Raw genomic sequence first — 21,842 nt, forward strand, 5'->3', positions numbered from 1 at the left:
AAAAAAAAAAAGAAAAGAAAAGGAAAAAAATCACAATACAGAATACTGGTCCCCACCCTTAGTGTTTCTGATTCAGCAGGTTTGGGGTGAAGCGGACACTACTAGCCTAGGGACTAGGCTTTGAGAACCACTCCATTAGCTCATAGAAATGATAGTTTCAGGGAAATGAACCATGAGAGACTATGGACTCTGAAAAACAATCTGAGGGTTTTGAAGTTGGGGGGTGGGAGGTTGGATGAGCCTGGTGGTGGGTATTATGGAGGGCACGTATTATATAGAGCACAGTGTGGTGCATAAACAATGAATTCTGATACACTAAAAAGAAATTTAAAACGTTAAAAAATTAAAAAAAAAAAAAAGAAATGATAGTTTTCCTGAGAAACTTCAAATAGTTTTCTTTTACTGTCTTTCAGAGACCTAGACATAGAAATAACTGCAGTTTGTAGGGGCACCTGGGTGGCTCAGTGGGTTAAAGCCTCTGCCTTCAGCTCAGGTCATGGTCCTGGGGTCCTGGGATCGAGCCTGCATCGGGCTCTCTGCTCTGCAGGGAGCCTGTTTCTTCCCCTCTCTCTCTGCCTGCCTTTCTGCCTACTTGTGATCTCTGTCGGTCAAATAAATAAATAAAATCTTAAGAAAAAAAAAAAAAAAGAAATAACTGTGGTTTGTATCTGGTTCTTATACTCAGGTCCTGACATATTTTAATCTTATCTCAGTTTTCAAATAAGTGGGTGATTCTAGAAGGAGCTTTCTTTGGTTTATCTTCAAATGTTTATTGAATATATGGTAAAAAAACAAAGAACAAAAACCTCTTCACTTCATAAAGAGACACTGCTTAAAAGATTTCCTATAATAAACTTATTTTAATAGTGCAAAAACCAACCTGCTTCTAAACAGTGAAGGAACAATTTCCAAAAAATTATATAAAAACAGCCAATCCTATGAACAAATACAAATGCAAACAATTAAGTAAATATTACAATTATGTAGGCAAACTCAGGAAGCAGAGACCATAATTATAAGCCAAATCATTCCTGGAGTTGGTCCATACCAGGTTACCAAAATGCAAAACAAAACTTCTACTTTCCAGGTTTACAGAAAAGAAATGAAACAACTCCATTAAGAAAAGTAATTTAAATTTCATGGAAAACAGACAATATTGGTGACTTTAAAAGTTTTTCAAGAAGTTCATGGAAATAAAGAACATCATCTTGATTTTTATAGAAAATAAATTTTATGTTGACTTTTGAAGCTTAAAGGACCATGTGATCTTCTTGACCAAAGGCTCATGAGTAAAAGCAAGAGCGAAGATAATATTCATGGGACCTATAGGACTTTAACCTGATCTTAAAGTATAAAGCAAAATGTTAAGATGAATTAGTTTAAAAATACATATATACTTTAGAATTAGATATAAAAGAAACAAAATTTATCATGATTAGGATTTGAATAAAGTTTGGGTTGAAGTTTTCTCATATTTATCTATCTCAAAGATAATACTGATCATTCAGTATCAATGAATATGCTTATATTTGTGTATGGTTTGAGAAACAAATATTCACATTAAATTCATTACTACTGCCAGAAATTGACAAAACTGGTAGTTTCAAATGTGATATTGTTTGAACTACCATTATTTAATAGAAAGAGACTGAGAATCTTGGTGTAAAGCATCCTTCAGAAAGATGGAAACTGCCCAGACAGAAGAGTATCTCTCTATACAGTGCTACATATTTCTATATATATCTCCTTGCCACATCAAAAATATACAAAAAAAAAATTTTACATATATGTACTGAGCCACAATGAATTAACTTTCTCTACAAAACTATACATAAGAAAACATTGATAGACATTATATAATAAAAGAAGGCAACGTCCTCAAGAAAAGATGGCAACCATTTGAATAGCTGAGGGCTATTGTTTTTTCTTAACATTTCTGGAATGGAGAAAAAAAAGGATGAATAGTTTGTAGACAGATATATCTCTATTCCAGAAATATCTGGTAGACAGAAGCCAGGCAACTTAAAAATCATAGTTCTGTATATGAGGAAATGGTTAATGATTTTGTTACTGGTGACAGCTCTTCTTATACTTAAGTTACTTCTCAGGGCTTGTTCTATAGCAGAGGGCACAACTTTAATTAGAAGAAATTTTCCCTAAGTGTTCTACTATTTAAACCTCTTGTAAAAAGATTGGCAGTTTGATAATATGCAGTTTGAGGCGATCCATCATTCCTGACTGCAGAGATTTAAAAACCAAGCATACAAATTAACTGTAACATCATCAGAAGGAATTTTACTAGGCTTCTTTCTAGGACCTAAAGACAAAAATTAAGCTGAGATAGATAAGCTGACATAATATCATTATGAAGTACACTGTGCTTGGTCTTCTAGCTATAGTCCATGCGTCTGGTGGTAGAAATGGCAGTCCTGAAGCAGATCTTGGTAAATTTGCTTGACTACATTCTTTAGGTAGTTGTCATCCAATGGCACTTTAGATAGAATTGCAGTGATTTCATCTTGGCTGGAAAGAACAAAAGTTTCATTAATTTTTCTGTAAACTTACCTCCATTTCATTGGAATTCATGTTTTTGGGTATGGTCTCTGAGTCTCTTAGAAAGCACAGATAGGTATTTCTAGAAAAAGCCTGTCCAACAGGAACTGAGATTCCAAAAACAAGGCCTAAGAGCAATCCTTTATGAACTATGAGGTATCTTGACTTAGCTAAAAATAACAACTGTTGGGCGATGGATTTGAGGTGAGTGTATTGTAAACTCTACTATCTTAAAAACTGTCAGCAGTGTGTCTAAAAATTCACAAAATATATAGTCGGAATGAAATATTATTATATCTGGTTACAAAAGCATTATGATTACACAACTTTTTAAGTGATTATTAAGTGATTACATGATTATTCTGTTTTTCAGTCCATAGAAGTTATTTATATATGATCTGGGATAAGCTTATGCCCATTTTTTTCCCTTCTTCATTCCTGTTTTAGGTTAAGAGTATTCAAAAAGTAGAGCAAGTATAAAAGAATAGACCAATTATCTCCAGCATCCACTGGAACTAGAAATGAAGGCCACTGACTTTAAGAGAACAAATTTTTCAAAATGAAGTCAGAAGTGACAACTGGCACTCACTATGGATTATCCATTAGTGGTATATCCAATAATGGTATATATTATTTCTGACCACTTTGAGAGTTCCTTCAAATGATATAACATAGGTAAAAAAGTACTCAGGAGCCCTATCCTGCTGGCTCTTTACTTACCCAATGTTTCCAAGGTGATTTTGAATGGAGAAAGGTAATGGGACAGTTGGAAAATGGACCGAGAGAGGCAAAGTTATCTCAAATTTTGCAAATGCTGTAGAGCTGGAGAATAAAAGTCTCAATCTAAAAAAAGAAAAAAAAAGTCTCAATCTATAAAAGACAAGATCCTCAATTAAAAATACAAAACAAAAAACAGAGTGAAACAAATACATTTTCCTTTTATACTCATATGTGAAACTTAGATGGTACATTATTTACTTGTCCTTATTAAATGGACAGTGCGTAAAAAATCTGGAACAGAGTCGCCTGGGTGGCTCAGTGGGTTAAGGTCTCTGCCTTCGGCTCAGGTCATGATCCCAGGGTCCTGGGATCGAGCCCCACATCAGGCTTTCTGCTCAGTGGGTAACCTGCTTCCTTTCCTCTCTCTCTGCCTGCTTCTCTGCCTACTTGTGATCTCTGTCAAATAAATAAATAAAATCTTTAAAAAAAAATCTGGAACTGGGGCGCCTGGGTGGCTCAGTGAGATGGAACCTCTGTCTTCGGCTCAGGTCATGATCTCAGGGTCCTGGTATCGAGCCCCGCATCGGGCTCTCTGCTCAGCAGGGAGCCTGCTTCCTCCTCTCTCTCTCTCTCTGCCTGCCTCTCTGCCTACTTGTGATCTCTCTCTGTCAAATAAATAAATAAAATCTTAAAAAAAAAAAATCTGGAACAAAGATTATTATTACTAGTATCATTTTCATTGTTGGCCATAAAACTCATTAAATCATTTTTAATACATTAAAAAATATATTTTATTTATTTATTTGACAGAGAGAGAGAGAGATCACAAGTAGGCAGAGGCAGGCAGAGAGAGAGGGAGGAAACAGGCTCCCCGCTGAGCAGAGAGCCCCACGTGGGGCTTGATCCCAGGACCGAGATCACGACCTGAGCCGAAGGCAAAGGCTTAACCCACTGAGCCACCCAGGCGTCCCTTTAATACATTTTTTACTCATTATTTACTGTTACAGGTTGACCTATGTCCCCTCCTGCCATCCATGTTGAAACCCTCACCTCCAGTATCTCAGAATGTGACCTTATTTTGAAAATAAGGTAACTGAAGATTTAATTAGTTAAGATGAGGTCTTACTGGAGTGAGATGGTGTCCTAACCCAAAATGATTGGTGTCCTTATAAAAAGGGGACATTCGGACACAAACATGCACACAGGAAGCACATCATGTGAAGATGAAAGCAGATACTAGGATTATGTATTTAAAGCCAAGGTATGCCAGCAAATCACTAGAACATAGGAGACAGTCATGGAATAGACTCTCCCGCACAGCTCCTCGGAAAGAAGCAACCCTGCTAATTCTTGATCTCAGACTTCTAGCCTCCAGAACTGTGAACAATAAACTGTGGTTGTTTAAGCCACTCAGTTTGTAGTACTTTGTTATGGCAGCCCTGGGGAACTAATATACTTACTCAGTATTAGTCACATCTATGTTCATTAGGTTATAATTTGGTCCCCATCTCTTTAAAAACTCAATTTCCTCTCCAAGGAGTCTACAACGGCTCACTACCAGTGAGACTTCTTGAAGCATCTAGAAAAAATTGGGAGAAAAATTATGAAAACATTTCAATATTTTTTTTTTAAAGATTTTATTTATTTATTTGACAGAGGGAGATCGCAGGTAGGCAGAGAGAGAGAGAGAAGAGGAAGCAGGCTCCCTGCGGAGCAGATAGCCAGGTGCGGGGCTCCATCCCAGCACCCTGGGATCATGACCTGAGCCTAAAAGAGAGGCTTTAACCCACTGAGCCACCCAGGTGCCCCAAACATTTCAATTTTTAATGGCTTTTTAATTTTTTTATTTTTAAAGATTTATTTATTTATTTGACACGGAAAGAGAGAGAGAGAGATCGATCATAGGCAGGCAGAGGTGGTGGGGGGGAAGCAGGCTCCCGGCCGAGCAGAGAGCTGGATGCGGGGCTTGATCCCAGGACCCTGAGATCATGACCCGAGCCGAAGGCAGAGGCCCAACCCACTGAGCCACCCAGGCGCCCCTTTAATGGCTTTTTTAGACCACTCGGCCACGTTACCACTTCCTTTAGTGGCTCTTTTATAAAGAATCTCTTGAAGTTAAACAATATTTTTATAGTTTCAGGATCTAATGTTATATACTTAACATTTCAGTTCTGTTTTTTGGGACAGATAACATAATTTTCCTTTAAAATATTTCAATCAGATTTACCTTAGGTACTTGATGCTGTGTTGTACATTTTTTCTTCCAGGATTCTTGTTCCTCAATGTACTGGAAAATAAGCTTATGAACTAAATGGGAAGAAGGAGGAGCTTGATCCTCTGAGGAAGGGAAAAAACAAATCAAAACAGGGTATTACTTATTTTCAAATATACACATAAGCTAGAAATAACTTCAAACTACTAGGTATTTAAGTATCCTCTCCATTTTATTTTCAAGCACATATATCAATGTGTATATAGTGCACATAGACTTTTTTTTAAAGATTTTATTTATTTGACAGAGAGAGCACAAGCAGGGGATTGGGAGAAGGAGAAGCAGGCTCTCCACTGAGCAAGGAGCCTGATGCAGGACTCAGGCCCAGAACCCTGGGATCATGACCTGAGCCAAAGGCAGATGCTTAACCAGCTGAGCCACCCAGGTGCCCCACAGACATTCTTATAAAAACTCAAGCCTTAAAAAACAAAAAAACAAAAAAAACAAAAAAAACAAAAACCTCAAGCCTTTATCATATATGGAATAGAGCTTGCTTAAAACCATAAGTTTAATATAACACAAATGAGTTTAAATCCTGACTCCCCTTACAACCTGAGGGATCCTAAACACTCTTACTTCTTTTGAGCTATAGTTGCCCATTTATAAAACAAGAAATACTTACTTCAAAGTGTTGATATAAGTAATACAACTGCTTGATATAGAATAAGTACTCAGAATGGTAATTTTTGAATTATGGAAATAGTTATCATTAATCATTGCTTAAAATCTAGTAATATTTTAAAAAATAGTTTCTTTAAAATCCTACCCAACATTTAGAACATTATCCAAGAAATTTTATGTCTAGTACACATTTCTAAGGACAAATTATTATTATTATTATTGTTTATATTTACTTTGTATATAAAAGTGGTCTCAAGGAGCAAATTATACTTGTAAATATTCAACACATTTTTAGTGGATAAGTGTTTGAACTTACCATCCAACAGAGATTGAAAATTCAGGTCAACAATCTTCCTATAAGCCTTGTCCAGGAAAGGGAGACCAACTAGAAAGAACCAGAATAAGAGTAGCACTGTTTGTTTGTTTGTTTACTAATTTACTTATTTGAGAGAGAGAGTATACACCTATACAAGCCAGGCAAGGGTAGGGGAGAAGGAGGAGTAGAGGGAGGGAGGGACATGTAGAGGCCATGCTGAGTGCAGAGCCCCACACAGGGCTGTATCTCATGACCTGAGCTGAAATCGAATGGGATGCTTAACTGACTGAGCCACCCAGACACCCCATTATTTCTTTTTATTTTCTGATTTTAAGCCACATACAACTCAGTACTTTAGAATCCTACTATTTCTGGGTAGCAGGGTTTTTTTTATTTTTTTATTTTTATATAGGCAATTAAAGAGGTGTCTTTTTTTTTTTTAAGATTTTATTTAAGAATGAGAGCGTGTGCGTGCATGAGTAGGGAGCCTGACGTAAGGCTCAATCCTAAGATCCTGAGACCAGGACCTGAGCCAAAGGCAGATGCCTAACCAACTAGGCTACCCAGGTTCTCCTAAAGGTGTATTCTTGAATCATATTATTCTTTGGTAAGAATAATGGTAAAGGCTCCCCTGAGATTGCTGAACTACATTTACTGGCAAGTCTTTGAAGGAAATTTAAGGTGTAGTACATTTATTGTAAATTTAGCAAGGCCTCCTCCTTGACTCCTAACTTTTGTGCAAAGACACTATTTTCAGGCACCATATAAAAAAATGACTATGATCTCTTCATACTATCTTTTTAAATACAGTGAAAATGATTTATGCTTTTAGCATTAGGGTAATGAGAGCCAGGAGAGCTTTCCTCCTCCAAATTCTAGAGTTATCTCCTGTCTCTCAAATTTGGATTCTTTTGACTTTGTTGAATATCTTCTATGTGTTAGGCACTGAGGATATGATAATGAGACAAAGAGACAATCAATTTATATTCTCAAAAAGCTTATGTCTCAGGAGGATACACAGATAATTACACTAATAAACACCAAAAACTACAATCAGTGATAAGCACTATTAAGGAAAACAGCAGGAAGCAATGAGAATATATATAATAAGAGGGCAAATAGTAGAGGGAGTGGGTAAAAGGAGAGTCAAGGAAAACTTTCCTGCAGAAGTGGTAACTGAGTTGAGCTCTTAAGGATTATTAACAGAAATTTATTTAGTGAAAAGGGAGTACTATGGTCTGAATGTTTGTGTCCCCCATTGTATTTTATATATTGAAATCTTAATTCTCCCTGTGATAGTATTAGGAGATGGACATTTGGAAGGCATTTATTAGGTCATGAGGGCAGAGCCCTCATGAATGAGATTAATGCAGTAATAACTGAGACTCTAAACAGCTTGGTCTTCCAGTATGTAAGGATAGAATGAGAAGTCTGCAACCTGGAAGAGGACTCTCACCTGACCATGCTGACACCCTGATCTTGGACTTCCAGCTTCCAGAAATATAAGAAATAAATTTCAGTTGTTCAATAACTACCCAATTGATGGCATTTTTGTTATAGCAGTTCAAGTAGACAAAGATAAGTAAGTGAAAGGGCATCCAGGCATAAAAAACATCATCATGAAGGTCCTGAGGTAGGATGGAACATGGCTGAGCATGAAGAGATCAGGATCTTATAAAGAAATGAAAGAGGAGCACCTGGCTGGCTCAGTAGAACGAGCATGATTCTTAACCTCAGGGTCATAAGTTAAGGCCCCACATTGGGTATAGAGTCTACTTAGAAAAAAAAAAGGAAATAAAAAGGAAATGAAAGAAATCGATGTGCTAAAGTGCAGAGAATTGTTTAATGAGGCAGAAAAAGGAAGAAAAATTTAATTCATGTAAGACATTATAGGCCATAACAAATATTTTGATCATTAGTCTAAGAATATTAGGTGCATGATCAGCAATCACCATAATCACCAAAGCTACAAGAAGGAAGATGAATTGGAGAGGACAAGGAGAGGATTCAGAAAGGCCAGCTGGAATGTTATTGTAGCCATTTTGTTAGAGATGACTATTGACAGGAAACAAAGAAATGTGGGTCAGTATTAAGAAATTAAAATCACTAAGTCTTACTGATGATTAGATATGTCTGATAAGGGATAAAGAGATATAGAGTGATTCCGATTCTATCATTTATTTATTTATTTATTTATTTTAAAATTAGGCTTCACATACAATGTTGGGCTTGAACTCATGACCCTGAGATCAAAAGTTGCATGCTCTACTGACTGAGTCAGTCAGATACCTCTAATTCCTAACTTTAATTTTGGACCTGGACTGAAGTTGATCGTATTATTATTAAGATTTTAGTAGTAGTAGTAGTAGTAGTAGCAGTAGTTTATTATTTTAAAATTTTTATTATATAGTATTTTGAAAGATTTTATAGATTTATATACTTGGGAGAGAGAGAGCATGAGTAGGGAAGGAGCAGAGTGAGAGGGACATGCCGACTCTGTGTGGAACACAGAGCCTGATTCCAGGACCCTAAGATCATGACGGGAGCTGAAACCAAGAGTCGGATGCTCAACCAACTGAGCTACCCAAGTGCGTCAATGGTATTCTTTGAGAAAAGGAAATTTTAAGGAACACCATGTGTGCAGGCTGGGAGACTGTGAAGTTTGGTTGGCCGTGCTGAAACTGTTTCAGAGAAAAGACAAAAAGACACTGATAGGAGACTCTCAACAAAATAGCTAGAACTCTCTCCAGGCACCATAAAGTGATTCTACCTATTTTGATAAGCCTGCCAAACACAGAACTTCCAATTAACTTTTTAGGTTAACTTAAGTACAAAAAAAAGTTAAGAGTCACCAGCCATTAGAGTAAATCCACTATCACAAAGCACAGAGGAGAAAAGGAACTCAGAAAAACAGACGCAAATAGCATGTTGACCCATTATTTGGATATGTAAAATTTCTATCATCTAATGTAATCTAACGAAGGTCAACTTTCACTAGCTGAATTTTTATTTTATTCCTTATCTAACAAAATTCTATTATCAGAAATTACAAAGTAATCACCTTTTCTAGGATTTTCAGCAGCACTTTCATTATGTCAATAGTTATTATGGTATTAAAATAAAGATTGGACTCTTTAGTGAGTTTGCCATACATTTTCATGCAGAGGAATTATCTTACTTTTGCTCACCTACTGTCTCTCCAAAGGTGATGGTAAGTTCTATTGTGTCATAAAGGAAGGTGAATACAGCTTGATCATCACTCCACTCAATGACTTCCCACTCAGACAAGCTGGAGAGAAAGAAAGAGAGACAAAGAATTTTTTTCTGAGGTAGAAGAAGAGAGTTAACTTCTGATACCATGCTAACCGTAGCAGAAATAGTTGCTGAAGTTTTTCTACTGACTGGGGAGATTTTATTCATGTATTCATGTATTCGTGTATTCTACTGGCTTGGGAGATTTTATTCATGTATTTGTCAGAGACACGGTGAGAGAGGGAATACAAGCAGGGGGAGTGAGAGAGGGAGAAACAGGCTTCCTGCTGAGCAGGGAGCCTGATGTGGGGCTCCATCCTAGCACCCTGGGATCATGACCTGAGCCGAAGGCAGAGGCTTAACCCACTGAGTCACTATACTTGATGTTGGGTACATGACTCTTTTTTAGAGTGTATAGTATTATAAGTTAAAACAGCAATACATATCACAAACACATGTCAATTGCTGTAATAGATTTAGACAACTACAAAGGCATAGGATAAAACACAAACAAATGACACCTACTTTTCCTTACCTCAACTGATCCAGTAGCTTTTCAGTTCTATCTGTTTGTTTTTGTACAAAGTCTATTTGAGCAAGGGTCTGTTCTTTCTGTGCTTCCAGTTCTAAAAGATTTCTGCAAATCAAAATAGGTATTCAGAATGAGTTAAGGCTATTGTCACAATTTGGACCCCATTAAAATAAAGGTTTATTTTAGTCAAAAAGTCAAAAAGTCACATGCTAGACAGCTCCCCATTGAAGTGAATGGCGTCCATTTTTGTTTTCTTAGGCTTCTTTTGTCCTTCCTTCCTTCCTCTTTCTTTCTTTGATAAGCATTAATCTAGAAATGTGGGTCTAATTAGGAAAGGCTTAAATCAATGGTTCTCAAAATTAGGATTCATGAAGGCATCCTTGAAGGTTTGCATATTCTTTAAGATTATTAAAATTTACTCTTTGTTTTGATGATAAAATATAACCACAATGTAGGTCATAAGAATGCCCATCTTAAAACTGAGACATGCCATAATTTTGATGTCCGTGTTTGGCTTTTTTAGTTTATTAGAGCTAAATAGAACCTATACCTTGTTAGTCATTTTGCTAGTATTAATTTTAGCCAAGCATTATCAACTGTCAAATTAATGTTGTCAGTTGGAATTTTATTAGTTTGTCATTATTTATATTTGGTTCATTTTAGTCTTATAGTTAAATGAGATCCATAACAATAAGAAAAATATACCTCATTTTATACTTATAAAAGTAAAATATAAAAACAGCTTAATGCTAGGTTAATTTTCTTTGAAAGGATCCTGATATTATTCAAGCTTGAGAAGTACTACGTTGGATTAACACCCTATAAACAGTAAGGGCTTAGAAAATGTTGTCAACTAAGATGGATCAAGTTCAAGGTGAAGCAGAAGCCCTGAGTCAATCTTAAGTCAATACTCATGTGCCTCATCTCCTCAGTTTTTTGGAGGTAGAAGTCATTCAGTCATGTAAAGTTTAGCTTATTTTCTAACATTCTAAATGAAGGCTGACCTTTGAAGCTCTTCTTCTTCAGTTTTCAGCTGTTCCAGTTCTTTAGAAAGAAAACAAAACACATTTATCAGAATGGACACATTAAAATGTTGCTACAAAAATCATCTGTTCTACTGCGAATTCTGTATCATTTAATCTCACCTAAATAAAGAAGAGATTGTTTTTTCCCCCTTTACTTCCTTAATTAATTCAGTTACCTTTCTTTTCTTTTTTAAAGATTTTATGTATTTATCTGAGAAAGAGAAAGAAAGAAAGAGGAGGAGCAGAGGGAGAGGGTCAAGCAAACTCCACACTGAGTGCAGAGCCTGATGGAGGGCTTGATCTTATGACCGCGAGATTAAGACGAGCCAAAATCAGGAATTGGGTGCTCAAACAACTGAGCTACCCAGGCACCCCGTCAGTTACCTTTCTCTGCAGCTCTCATTTCAGAATCCCATTCTTCCATAGGACTGTCTTTCTCTCCATCCTCCAAATTCTTAGTTTCTAAGTAGGCAATGTGCATTAGAATATCTCAGTCAAAAACAACCAGAGATGAGAAAAAAAGATGGTCCCAAAATGAAGAGTTAACAATATTTTACAAGCACTCATCATTCCTCATCTTCCTCACCAATAAAGCACTGAGCTATAATTATAATTTCATACAAAGACTTGCTTCTAGTGGCAGGCAAGTGAACTTTAAGCTGTACAGCAATGATCTCCAACAGCAACTTCTCAGGGGCCACTTTGAGGTGGAAATCATTTAAATATAATTTGCATACATCAAAGTTATTGTTAGGCAATCCCATGGACAAGAAGCAGGAACAGATACACATATACAAATGCATGCATGCACATTTTAAAATTTTAAGTTGCTTTTGAAACCTTAAAACCTCATCCTTAAAATCCTTTTCCCTTCCCAGATCCAAATGGAGTTTAGATTTTTATATCAAAAACAAAACTTCTTTTTAAAGATTTTTTAAATTTATTTGACCGAGAGTGTATGTGTGTGCACAAGCAGGGGGAGCAGCAGAGGGAGAGGGAGAAGCAGGAACCCAATGTGGGGCTCGATCCCAGGACCCTGGGATCATGATCTGAGTTAAAGGCAGCCACTTAACTGAATGAGCCACCCAGGCACTCCTGTTCTTTTTAATTCTTCCTTTTTTTTTTAAGATTTTATTTATTGGGGTGCCTGGATGGCTCAGTCATTGTGCATCTGCCTCTCTGACAAAGAAATAAAATAAAATAAAATAAAATAAAATAAAATAAAATAAAATAAAATAAAGATTTTATTTCTTTATTTGTCAGAGACAGAGAGAGAAAGAACACAAGCAGGGGAGCAGCAGGTAGAGGGGAAGCAGGCCCCCACTGAGCAAGGAGGCTGATGTGGGACTCAGTCCCATGACCTCGGGATCACGACCTGAACTGAAGGCAGATGCTTAACCAACTGAGCCACCCAGGCATCCCTGTTCTTTTTAATTCTTAAAAATATTTTATGTTTTCTCTTTAGTTCTTTATATAAATTTATTTTATAAGTGAAAACTCCTTAAGAGACCCTCCATGGCCAGACCCTTAAAGCTAACATCTCCAGCTTTAGCTCAGATCATGTTCTCTCTCATGCTCTTTCTATTCTAGCCACATTGGCCTTATTTCAGACCTTGTACTTGGTATATTCTTTCCCATAAGAGCTTCTGCATGTGTATTCATATTCAATAGTCTACTCTTCCCTCCTCACCTTAACTCTTCCTTAGTCTTCAGCTCTTAGCTTAATTGCCACCTCCTCAGAGGGGAGCTGGTCTTGACCTGACTAGGTTAGATTTCTATTTCAGGACCTTATAAGTACCATGGAACCCCTCTTTTGTAACCACTTACCATAAAACTATTCAATTCTTTTTTTTTTTTTTTTTTAAAGATATATTTTCAAGAGAGAGAGAAAGCATAAGTGGGGGTTGGGAGAGAGGCAGAGGGAGAAGGAGACTTCCTGCTGAGCAGGGAGCCTGAGGTGGGTCTCCATCCCAGGACGGGACCAGATCATGACTTGAGCTGAAGGCAGATGCTTAATGAACAGAGCCACCCAGGCACCCCCTATGTGTTTAATTCTTATATTCTTTTCTAGATGAGAAGCTCCACAAGGCCATAAAAATTTTTGTGTTTTTTAAAAAAATATTTATTTATTTATTAGAGAGAGAGTGCAAGTGAGTGAGCATGTGCGTAAGCAGGAGATGGGGGAAGAGAAAGAAATCTAAGCAGACTACACTCTGAGCTGGAGCCCATTGTGGGTGGTGCTTGATCTCACAACACTGAGATCATGCCCTGACCCTAAACCAAGAGTAGATTGCTTAACCAACTGTACCACCCAGGCACTCCTAAGTTTTTGTTTTTTTAACACCATAGTATTCTTAGCACTGAGCACTATACATGGCACAGAGTAGGTACTCAGTGTATTTGCACAGGAATAATGAAGAAATGAGAAAGAAATAGAGAGCTATTTGTTAGTAGGTGTTAGAGAGGGAAGTGTGGTTTTTGGTATTTTAAAGATAAAAGAGAGGTGAATATATCGTTTAGAGAGGAGGCAGGGACTACACAAGAGATAAGGAAAAATCAGTGATATGAAATTCCTAAGAAGAGGGGATGGAACTCAAAGTTTAGGTGGAGAGATTGTTCTCAGGGAAAAGAAGGATGGATGAAAGAATGAATATAGATATATAAAAGTTTGTTTAGCAATAGGAAGTAAAGAAGTTGTAGCCTAATACCTTCTATTTTTTGTCTGTGAAGTAGAGAGAAAGGTAATGAACAAAGGCATAGGGCAGTCAAGATTATGGAATTCGTATTATCAATGCAATGCAGTTATACTAGAAACAAAGCATAGTGTTAAGAATTCTGAGGGATATGGACAAAAATAAAGCTGATTCTTCCATGGAGCTTACGATTTAGTTAGGGAGATAAACTACACAAAAGAAACTATAATTACAAGTAGATGTATGGCTACTATAAGAAGGACTAACAAAATAGGTATAGGAACTCAAGGGAGATGATGACTACCTCCTTTGGTAGAAAACAGAAGAATGTACTAGCAAAGACAAAGTGGCACTACTGCATAAAGATGACAAGATTTGGTTGGAATTTGGGATGCATAATAAAAACTAAAAGTAAATCGTGTAAGAAGGAAGATCTATAAAGGGCTGGAGAAAAAAAATGGAGAATGTTAAATGTCAAGGTCTGGTGTTTGGACTTTGTTATAAATGGAAAGATAAGTTTTTCTTTTTTTTTTTTTAAGATTTTATTTATTTATTTGTCAGAGAGAGAGAGAGAGAGCAAGAGCGAGCACAGGCAGAGTGGCAGGCAGAGTCAGAGGGAGAAGCAGGCTCCCTGCGGAGCAAGGAGCCCGATGTGGGACTCGATCCCAGGACGCTGGGATCATGACCTGAGCCGAAGGCAGCTGCTTAACCAACTGAGCCACCCAGGCGTCCCAGAGATAAGTTTTTCAATGAAATAATGAAAACTGTTCTTCATAATTATTTAATCTGGCAACAATGCACAGGTTGGACTGGAAAGAGACAGAATGAAGTCAGAGTGTAGATAGATTAGTTAGAAAACTTGAAAAAGCACATCAGAATTAATGACAGCCTTAATGGGAAAGGGAAAGATTACAAGGGATGCTGAAGAAGTAGGTATGTCAGGACTTGATAAGAGAAACTCAAAGACAATGCAAGTTTTTAGCTTTTTACAGTTCAGTTTATAACAATAGCAATGCCTTCAATATAGATAAGAAACATCATATGAGAGCAAGTTTTCAGACTTTATTTTAGAAATGGGAGAAGACAATAAATTCCCTTTTATTCACACAGAGTTTAAGGTACCTAAAGATATTTTTGCATAGAGGTTCAGCAGGAAGCTAGAAAGATTAAGTTTGGAACTCGAGAGAGGCTAACGATGCCTTAGCTCAGAATAATTATAAGCTATTGAAAGTCAAAATCTGTGTTTACAATATCTTTTTTTCTGCTGCTAAGCACAGTATCAGGTGAATTTAACTGAATTTGGGAATCATTTATATAAATACAAATGTTAAAGCAGATGAAAGCAGTAAGGGAGAGACCATAGAAATAAGTAGATGATAAAATCTAAATGCCTACACAGGAGATTAGAGAGACAAACAGAAGGACTAAAAGAAATACTCAGGAAGAAAGCAAATAGTCGGGGTAGTACAATATCACAGAGGCTTAGGGAGATGAAAGGTTCAGAAAGAAAATAATCAGCAGTATCAAATGCTGAGAGGTCAAGATGGTTAAGGGCCAAGAGCTTCCAAATTTGATGATTACGAGGAATTTTGTGATCTTTGAGAAAGCAGTTTCAGGACAATAACACTAACATTGCGGAAATATGAGAGATCAAACTGAAAGGAGAGATCATTTTCAAAGATAGTAAGTTCATCTATTTTAAAAAATAAGATTATGGTCTAGATTATGAAGAGCTTTCTAAAGAGATTTATTATCTTTTTTTTTTTTTAAGATTTTTTAATGTATTTATTTATTTGTCAGGGAGAGAGAGAGAGAGAGAAAGCACAAGCAGGCAGAGGCAGAGAGAGAAGCAGGCTCCCTGCTGAGCAAGGAACCCTCCACATGGGACTCGATCCCAGGATCCTGGGATCATGACCCAAGCTGAAGGCAGCAGCTTAACCGACTGAGCCACCGAGGCGTCCCAAGAGATTTATTATCTTGAGCATCTCTTGTTGATTGTTGCAGATGACCACAGGAAAGGAATTTTATTTTGCTCTAATTTAATGTCTCAAGTTGCTAATACAAGGCTTGACGTAAGTGATACCAGCAATCCATACTGTAGGGAAGCATTTAGACAAAATTAAATTTTCTTTTGGAAAAGTATTCAAAACACATTACCTATTTCAACCTCAGTGAGACAGTTTTCAATCTTCTTAAGTACGTTTTCCATCTCATCCATCCTTATGTGAAGTTTCTCCCTCTCATTCTAAACACACAATATTATATTGTCAAGTTAAACCTCTAAACAAAATATTTAAACATTATAAATGGTTAAACTCTCCACATACTGCTATATCATGAACAGGAAAATCTTAAAATGAAGGTCGAAGCTTCAAGTCTGGACTTAAAATGTATTTAAAAAGCATACATAACAGATTAATATAAGCTTATTTTTGTACTTTCCCTTATTACAGTATTTCCATGTAATATAAGATGCTAAATACATATTACTTAAAACAATATTTTTGTTTTCAAAGATTTTATTTTTAAGTAATCTCTATACTCAATATGGGGCTCAAATCTATAACTCTGAGATCAAAAGTCTCACACTCCACTGACTGAGCCAGCCAGATGCTCTCCCCCAAAAGGAATTATTTTTTATTTTTATTTAAAAAAATTTTTTAGATGGGGGAGGAGAGTAATAGAGGGAGAGGGAGAAACAGAACTTTAATCCACACCCAGTGTGGAGTATGACTTGTGGTTTAATTTCACAACCCTGAGATAACTACATGAACCAAAATCAAGAGTCAGACACTTAACCAACTGAGCCACCCAGGTGCTCCCCCAAAAGAATTCTTTTTTAAAAATCATATTTATTTGTTTGAGAGATAGAGTGTGGCAGAAGGAGAGGGAGAAGGAGGTTCCCTGCTGAGCAGGGAGCCTGACAGGTGCTTAAACCTAGAACCTCGGGATTAGAACCTGAGCTGAAAGCAGACATTTAACCGAATGAGCCACCCATGTGCCGCTGAAAAAAGAATTCCTAAAAAAATGTTCTATGGTCAAATAACTAAATAGAATTATAGCATGTTTTGTTCCTTTTAGACTTAAAAAAAGTATTTCTGACTTTATTTATTTTTTAAAGATTTTATTTATTTATTTGACAGAGAGAGTGATCTCAAGTAGGCGGAGAGGCAGGTGGAGAGAAAGGAGGAAGTAGGCTCCCGGCGAGCAGAGAGCCCAATGTGAGGCTCGATCCCAGGACTTTGGGATCATGACCCGAGCTGAAGGCAGAGGCTTTAACCCACTGAGCCACCCAGGCGCCCAATTTCTGACTTTAGACTTTATTATGCTACCTATTACAATTCTCCAAAGGAGAATATGGCAGATAATGTTTCTCAGAATTATTTGCCAATGGAAAGAGAGTTTTTTTTAATGCAGAATACACTCATTTTGGGAAATGCGACTTTAAACATGCACACAAAGGGTCACTTGGCTGCCTTAGTTGGTAGAGCGTGTGACTCTTGATCTTGGGGTTGTTTGAGCCCCACATTGTGTGTAAAGATTACTTAAAAACATAAATAAATAAAAATAAACATGCACAGTTGGGTCTGGACTATGAGGTAGATAATACTACAGTATAGTCCTTAGCAATGGAAGAGCAGAATCCTATACTGTTTTATTTCAACATGTATAATAGATAGCAAATTTGAGACGAGACACAGGTCCATATTAGTAAATATATTCTAGAATTACTCAAGATGCCAGATTTCCCACTTTTGATAAATTGAAACCTACGTCTTTATGAACCATGTTCCTTAGGAAACATTCTTCGTATTCTACAATCACTATAAAGTAACTTTAATACGTCTGTCTTTCTATGCTGTTAACTGTTTCAAGTTACCTGAACTGACTGTACCAGCTTGCTGTAGAGAGTCACTTTTCCTTGATGAGTGAAGACTTTAGTCATCTTGGTAAAACGTGATTTTATTTTGTTCAGGTAAATTCCAAAGGCTTTCAGCTGCAAGGGAAAATCAAAGGTTAAGGTGTACTAAAACAAATGAGTTAAGAAAGACAATTGGTCTGGGAAGGCTGGTTCAGCTGCTGTGGGCTATTCTGCCTATCCTAGACAGATTCCTAAGACAGGGCACATCTCATTTGCAAACTTAATAACATTTAGTAATTTAAAAACAAACCCAAAGATTTTAATTTTAATTCTTGTTTTTAAATCACTTTTCATAGTACAAATTAGAAAATGTCAAGCCCTAAATTAATAAAACTCTTAATATATTAGAGCAATATAAATGAGGTCCTATTTAACCACTTAAAGTAAATCTTTTCCTCATCTAAATCTAGGTGATACAAGTAGGAGGAAATTCTAAATGAACTTTAAACATATTTCATATATTTAATTGGACATTTTGGTTTGAAAAAAGATTATGTATTTTAAAAATTACTCATGTAATTAAATAAAAACCTCACTAACATATCATACCTGAAAAGTTAAAGAACTTGTCACTAATTATCAAGTAACAGTTACTTCTTTCACAATGAACAGGATCAAAATGTCTATACTGATTCCTATTCAGAAAATGAGTTAAAAATACCTCCTCATCAGAGCAGTGTCTCATTTTTTCCCACAGGTTCCTATTTACATCAGTCAACAGTTTATCCTGGTTCAATGCAGAAAGCTTTAATCTAAAATATAGAAAAGTTAATAATTAGCACAGGGATCAGAAGTCAACTTGAATGAATCAACTCAGATTTACAGGCATACTTAACTTAATCCTTCCTAGTCCTTTTCTATATTAAAAAAGGGGGAAATTAACTCAAGAACAGTGGTCAGCCTGATTATTTCAACACTTGTAGAACAGTTCATGAATGTTATAAATCAGAAAAACTTCCCTTACAATCTCAGTCAACTTGTTCCAATATGAAAACATGTTGCTTTTAAAGAATCCTTAGGGCCTATCAATGGATAATTGTGAACTTGTAGCTATTACTTTAAGTAAAAGTTCCCAAGTCAGTTCCCAGTCTTATCTCACCTTTATACAATAGCATTTGTAAACATAGCAAAATTATATATTAGTCTCTTATTAATGAGAAATAAATTTCTATCAGTGTTGGAATATATTATATACAAGAACATAAATATAAAATCAAACAGCAGACCACATCTAAACAGACTGTGCATTGTGTGTAAGATCTTATTTTATTCAAAATGAAACATTCTAAGACAAATTTTTAGACACTTAACTCTTTCAAACAACATGAAGAAAAAAAATTTTACTGTCCTATTCAGTGATGAACCCTAGTACTTAGTATAGTGCCTAGCACAGAGTGGGTGTTCAATATATAGTTGTTGAATGAATCAGAATCAGGCAAATCTGCAGTATTATAATTTAATAGCATCTTAAGTTTTTAGTTTAAAAACTAAATAGTTCTTTAAAAATTATTTTATTTCTTTTCTGTTTGTTAGGCTGGTTTAAATTTAGTTGAATAGTTCTAGATAAGCATGATATAAAATATATTTTGGGTTGCAAGTCTAATTTACCTGAGGGAATTTAGATATACCTAATCTGTAAATTAGTATGCTGGATCTACATATACCAAAGCACTGAGCAATAATCTGTGTAATATCATGTACTTTCTGACCTGCAAATCAAGGACAAATTGTGATAAAACTATAAACCCGAAGATAATCTTGATTTCAGACACAATTTATAAATTCCTATTATCTAAAATTTATAAATTCCTATTATCTACTTTTGACGATGTTCTTTTGCAACTAATTCATGATATCATAACCTTTTAACTATTTACTGAGGACACACTTTCTGCTACAAATGGTGTGAAAATATTTTATATACACTAATGCTACTGCTCATTTCTACCTACTGAGTAGGTATTATTATTCCTAATTTATGGATGTTGAAATGAAGGGTTAAATATCTTACATAAAGTTACATAGCAAGTACTGTAAACAGGATTGAGCTTCAATCTGTCTGCCTACGAGCCTAATTCTTTTCCACATTCCGTATGACACTGCCAGTTAATGCTATGAACTTTTTCCTATATCAATGCCTAATTAAAACCTTACCACACAGATTATCCACCCATCCAACAAAACACACACACAAAAACTTTCATACTCTTCAATCTTCTGCTGAAGAGCCTCACAATCTTCTCTATAAATCTGTATCTTGGGTCGGTAAACATACTGACTTAACATCAGGTCTTCTGGAGTAGGTGGTGTGTTTACAGTAAACTGGAAAAAAAAAGAAAATCAGTCCCTCAAAACTGGTAGTTTGGAGACAAAACCATATTTAAGAACTGTTTCAAGTTTCAGTGGGCTTATTTTAAAGTTCTATGAAGAAAAATTTGATTACCCTATGAAATTGATACACCCAGTAACCTATTAGTTGGAATGTGAATACAAGTCTCTGACATCAAAGTCTATTTCCTACAGATGTTTAATGGATGTTCCCCTCACATGTGTTTGAATAGTGATTTGAAAATGGCTTGTGTGGTTTTAAGAAAATCAATACCTAAAAATTCACACTTATCAGGAACCCTTTCATTAAAAGACTGAAAAAAGATACCAGTTTCCTAGATTATTCTTTTCTACTCTCATTCTCTAGTCCTGATCTTTACTTCTATCTTATCTTCTATCATTGAATTCCAATTATTCTGGCATATGTAAAATAAGGTAGTAAAATTTTGGTTATTTTATTTTTTATTTTATATATTTTTAAAGATTTTATTTATTTATTTGACAGACAGAGATCGCAATAGGCAGAGATGCAGGCAGAGAGAGAGAGGAGGAAGCAGGCTCCCTGCTGAGCAGAGAGCCCGATGCGGGACTCGATCCCAGGACCCTGAGATCATGACCTGAGCTGAAGGCAGAGGCTTTAACCCACTGAGCCACCCAGGCGCCCAAAATTTGGTTATTTTAAAAAATGTTTTATAGATCTAATCCAATGATTTTTAAAAAAATAATTTAAGTAATCTCTACACCCAACATGGGGTTCAAACTTATAACCCCAAGATCAAGTCACATGCTCTTCTGAATGAGCCAGCCAGGTGCCCCAAATCCAATGACTTTTTAAAATTAACATATTTTTATATGTTAACATAACATAACTTATTTTTTTAAATTAACATATAATATATTATTTGTTTCAGGGGTACATGTCTGTGAATCACCAGTCTTACATGGTTTGTCTCCCTCTCTGGCTTTATCCTATTTCCTTCTTTCCTCTCTTCTCCCATGATCCTCAGCCTTGTTCTCAAATTCCACATATCGGCAAGATCATATGATAATTATCTTTCTCTGACTGACTTATTTGGCTTAGCATAATACCCTCTAGTTCTAGCCACATCATTGCAAATGGCAAGATTTCAATTTCTGATGGGTACATAATATTCCGTTATATATATATATATATATGCACACCACATTTTCTTCATCCATTCATCTGCCGTTGGATATCTAGGCTCTTTCCATAGATTGGCTATTGTGGACATTGCTGCTATAAACAATGGGGTGCACGTGCCTCTTTGGATCACTACATTTTTTTTTTTTTTTTTTTAAGATTTTATTTATTTATTTATTTATTTGACAGAGATCACAAGTAGGCAGAGAGGCAGGCAGAGAGAGAGAGAGGAGGAAGCAGGCTCCCTGCTGAGCAGAGAGCCTGATGCGGGGCTCGATCCCAGGACCACAGGATCATGACCTGAGCTGAATGCAGCGGCTTTAACCCACTGAGCCACCCAGGCGCCCCGGATCACTACATTTGTATCTTTGGAGTTAAGTACCCCAATAGTGTAGTCGCTGGGTCATAGGGTAGCTCTATTTTCAACTTTTTGAGGAAAGTCTATA

General features: G+C 36.2%; 1 protein-coding gene across 1 annotated transcript in view; it reads right to left on the reverse strand.

Annotated features, from left to right (window-relative positions):
- Positions 1 to 745: 745 nt before the first annotated feature.
- KNL1 (kinetochore scaffold 1) overlaps positions 746 to 21,842 on the reverse strand; it is a 76,437-nt gene continuing 55,340 nt past the window's right edge. Inside the window, exons 14-26 of the mRNA XM_082735533.1 lie at positions 20,113 to 20,228; positions 18,568 to 18,658; positions 17,865 to 17,981; positions 16,142 to 16,229; positions 11,676 to 11,753; positions 11,271 to 11,310; positions 10,270 to 10,371; positions 9,671 to 9,771; positions 6,483 to 6,551; positions 5,501 to 5,610; positions 4,734 to 4,852; positions 3,274 to 3,396; positions 746 to 2,523 (exon numbers count right to left, since the gene is read on the reverse strand). Of these exons, the coding sequence (XP_082591659.1) occupies positions 2,394 to 2,523; positions 3,274 to 3,396; positions 4,734 to 4,852; positions 5,501 to 5,610; positions 6,483 to 6,551; positions 9,671 to 9,771; positions 10,270 to 10,371; positions 11,271 to 11,310; positions 11,676 to 11,753; positions 16,142 to 16,229; positions 17,865 to 17,981; positions 18,568 to 18,658; positions 20,113 to 20,228 (1,284 nt within the window). The 3' untranslated portion in view covers positions 746 to 2,393. The remainder of the gene's footprint in view (positions 2,524 to 3,273; positions 3,397 to 4,733; positions 4,853 to 5,500; positions 5,611 to 6,482; positions 6,552 to 9,670; positions 9,772 to 10,269; positions 10,372 to 11,270; positions 11,311 to 11,675; positions 11,754 to 16,141; positions 16,230 to 17,864; positions 17,982 to 18,567; positions 18,659 to 20,112; positions 20,229 to 21,842) is intronic.

Source organism: Mustela nivalis (assembly GCF_964662115.1).
Source record: "Mustela nivalis genome assembly, chromosome: 6".
Lineage (NCBI taxonomy): Eukaryota > Metazoa > Chordata > Mammalia > Carnivora > Mustelidae > Mustela > Mustela nivalis.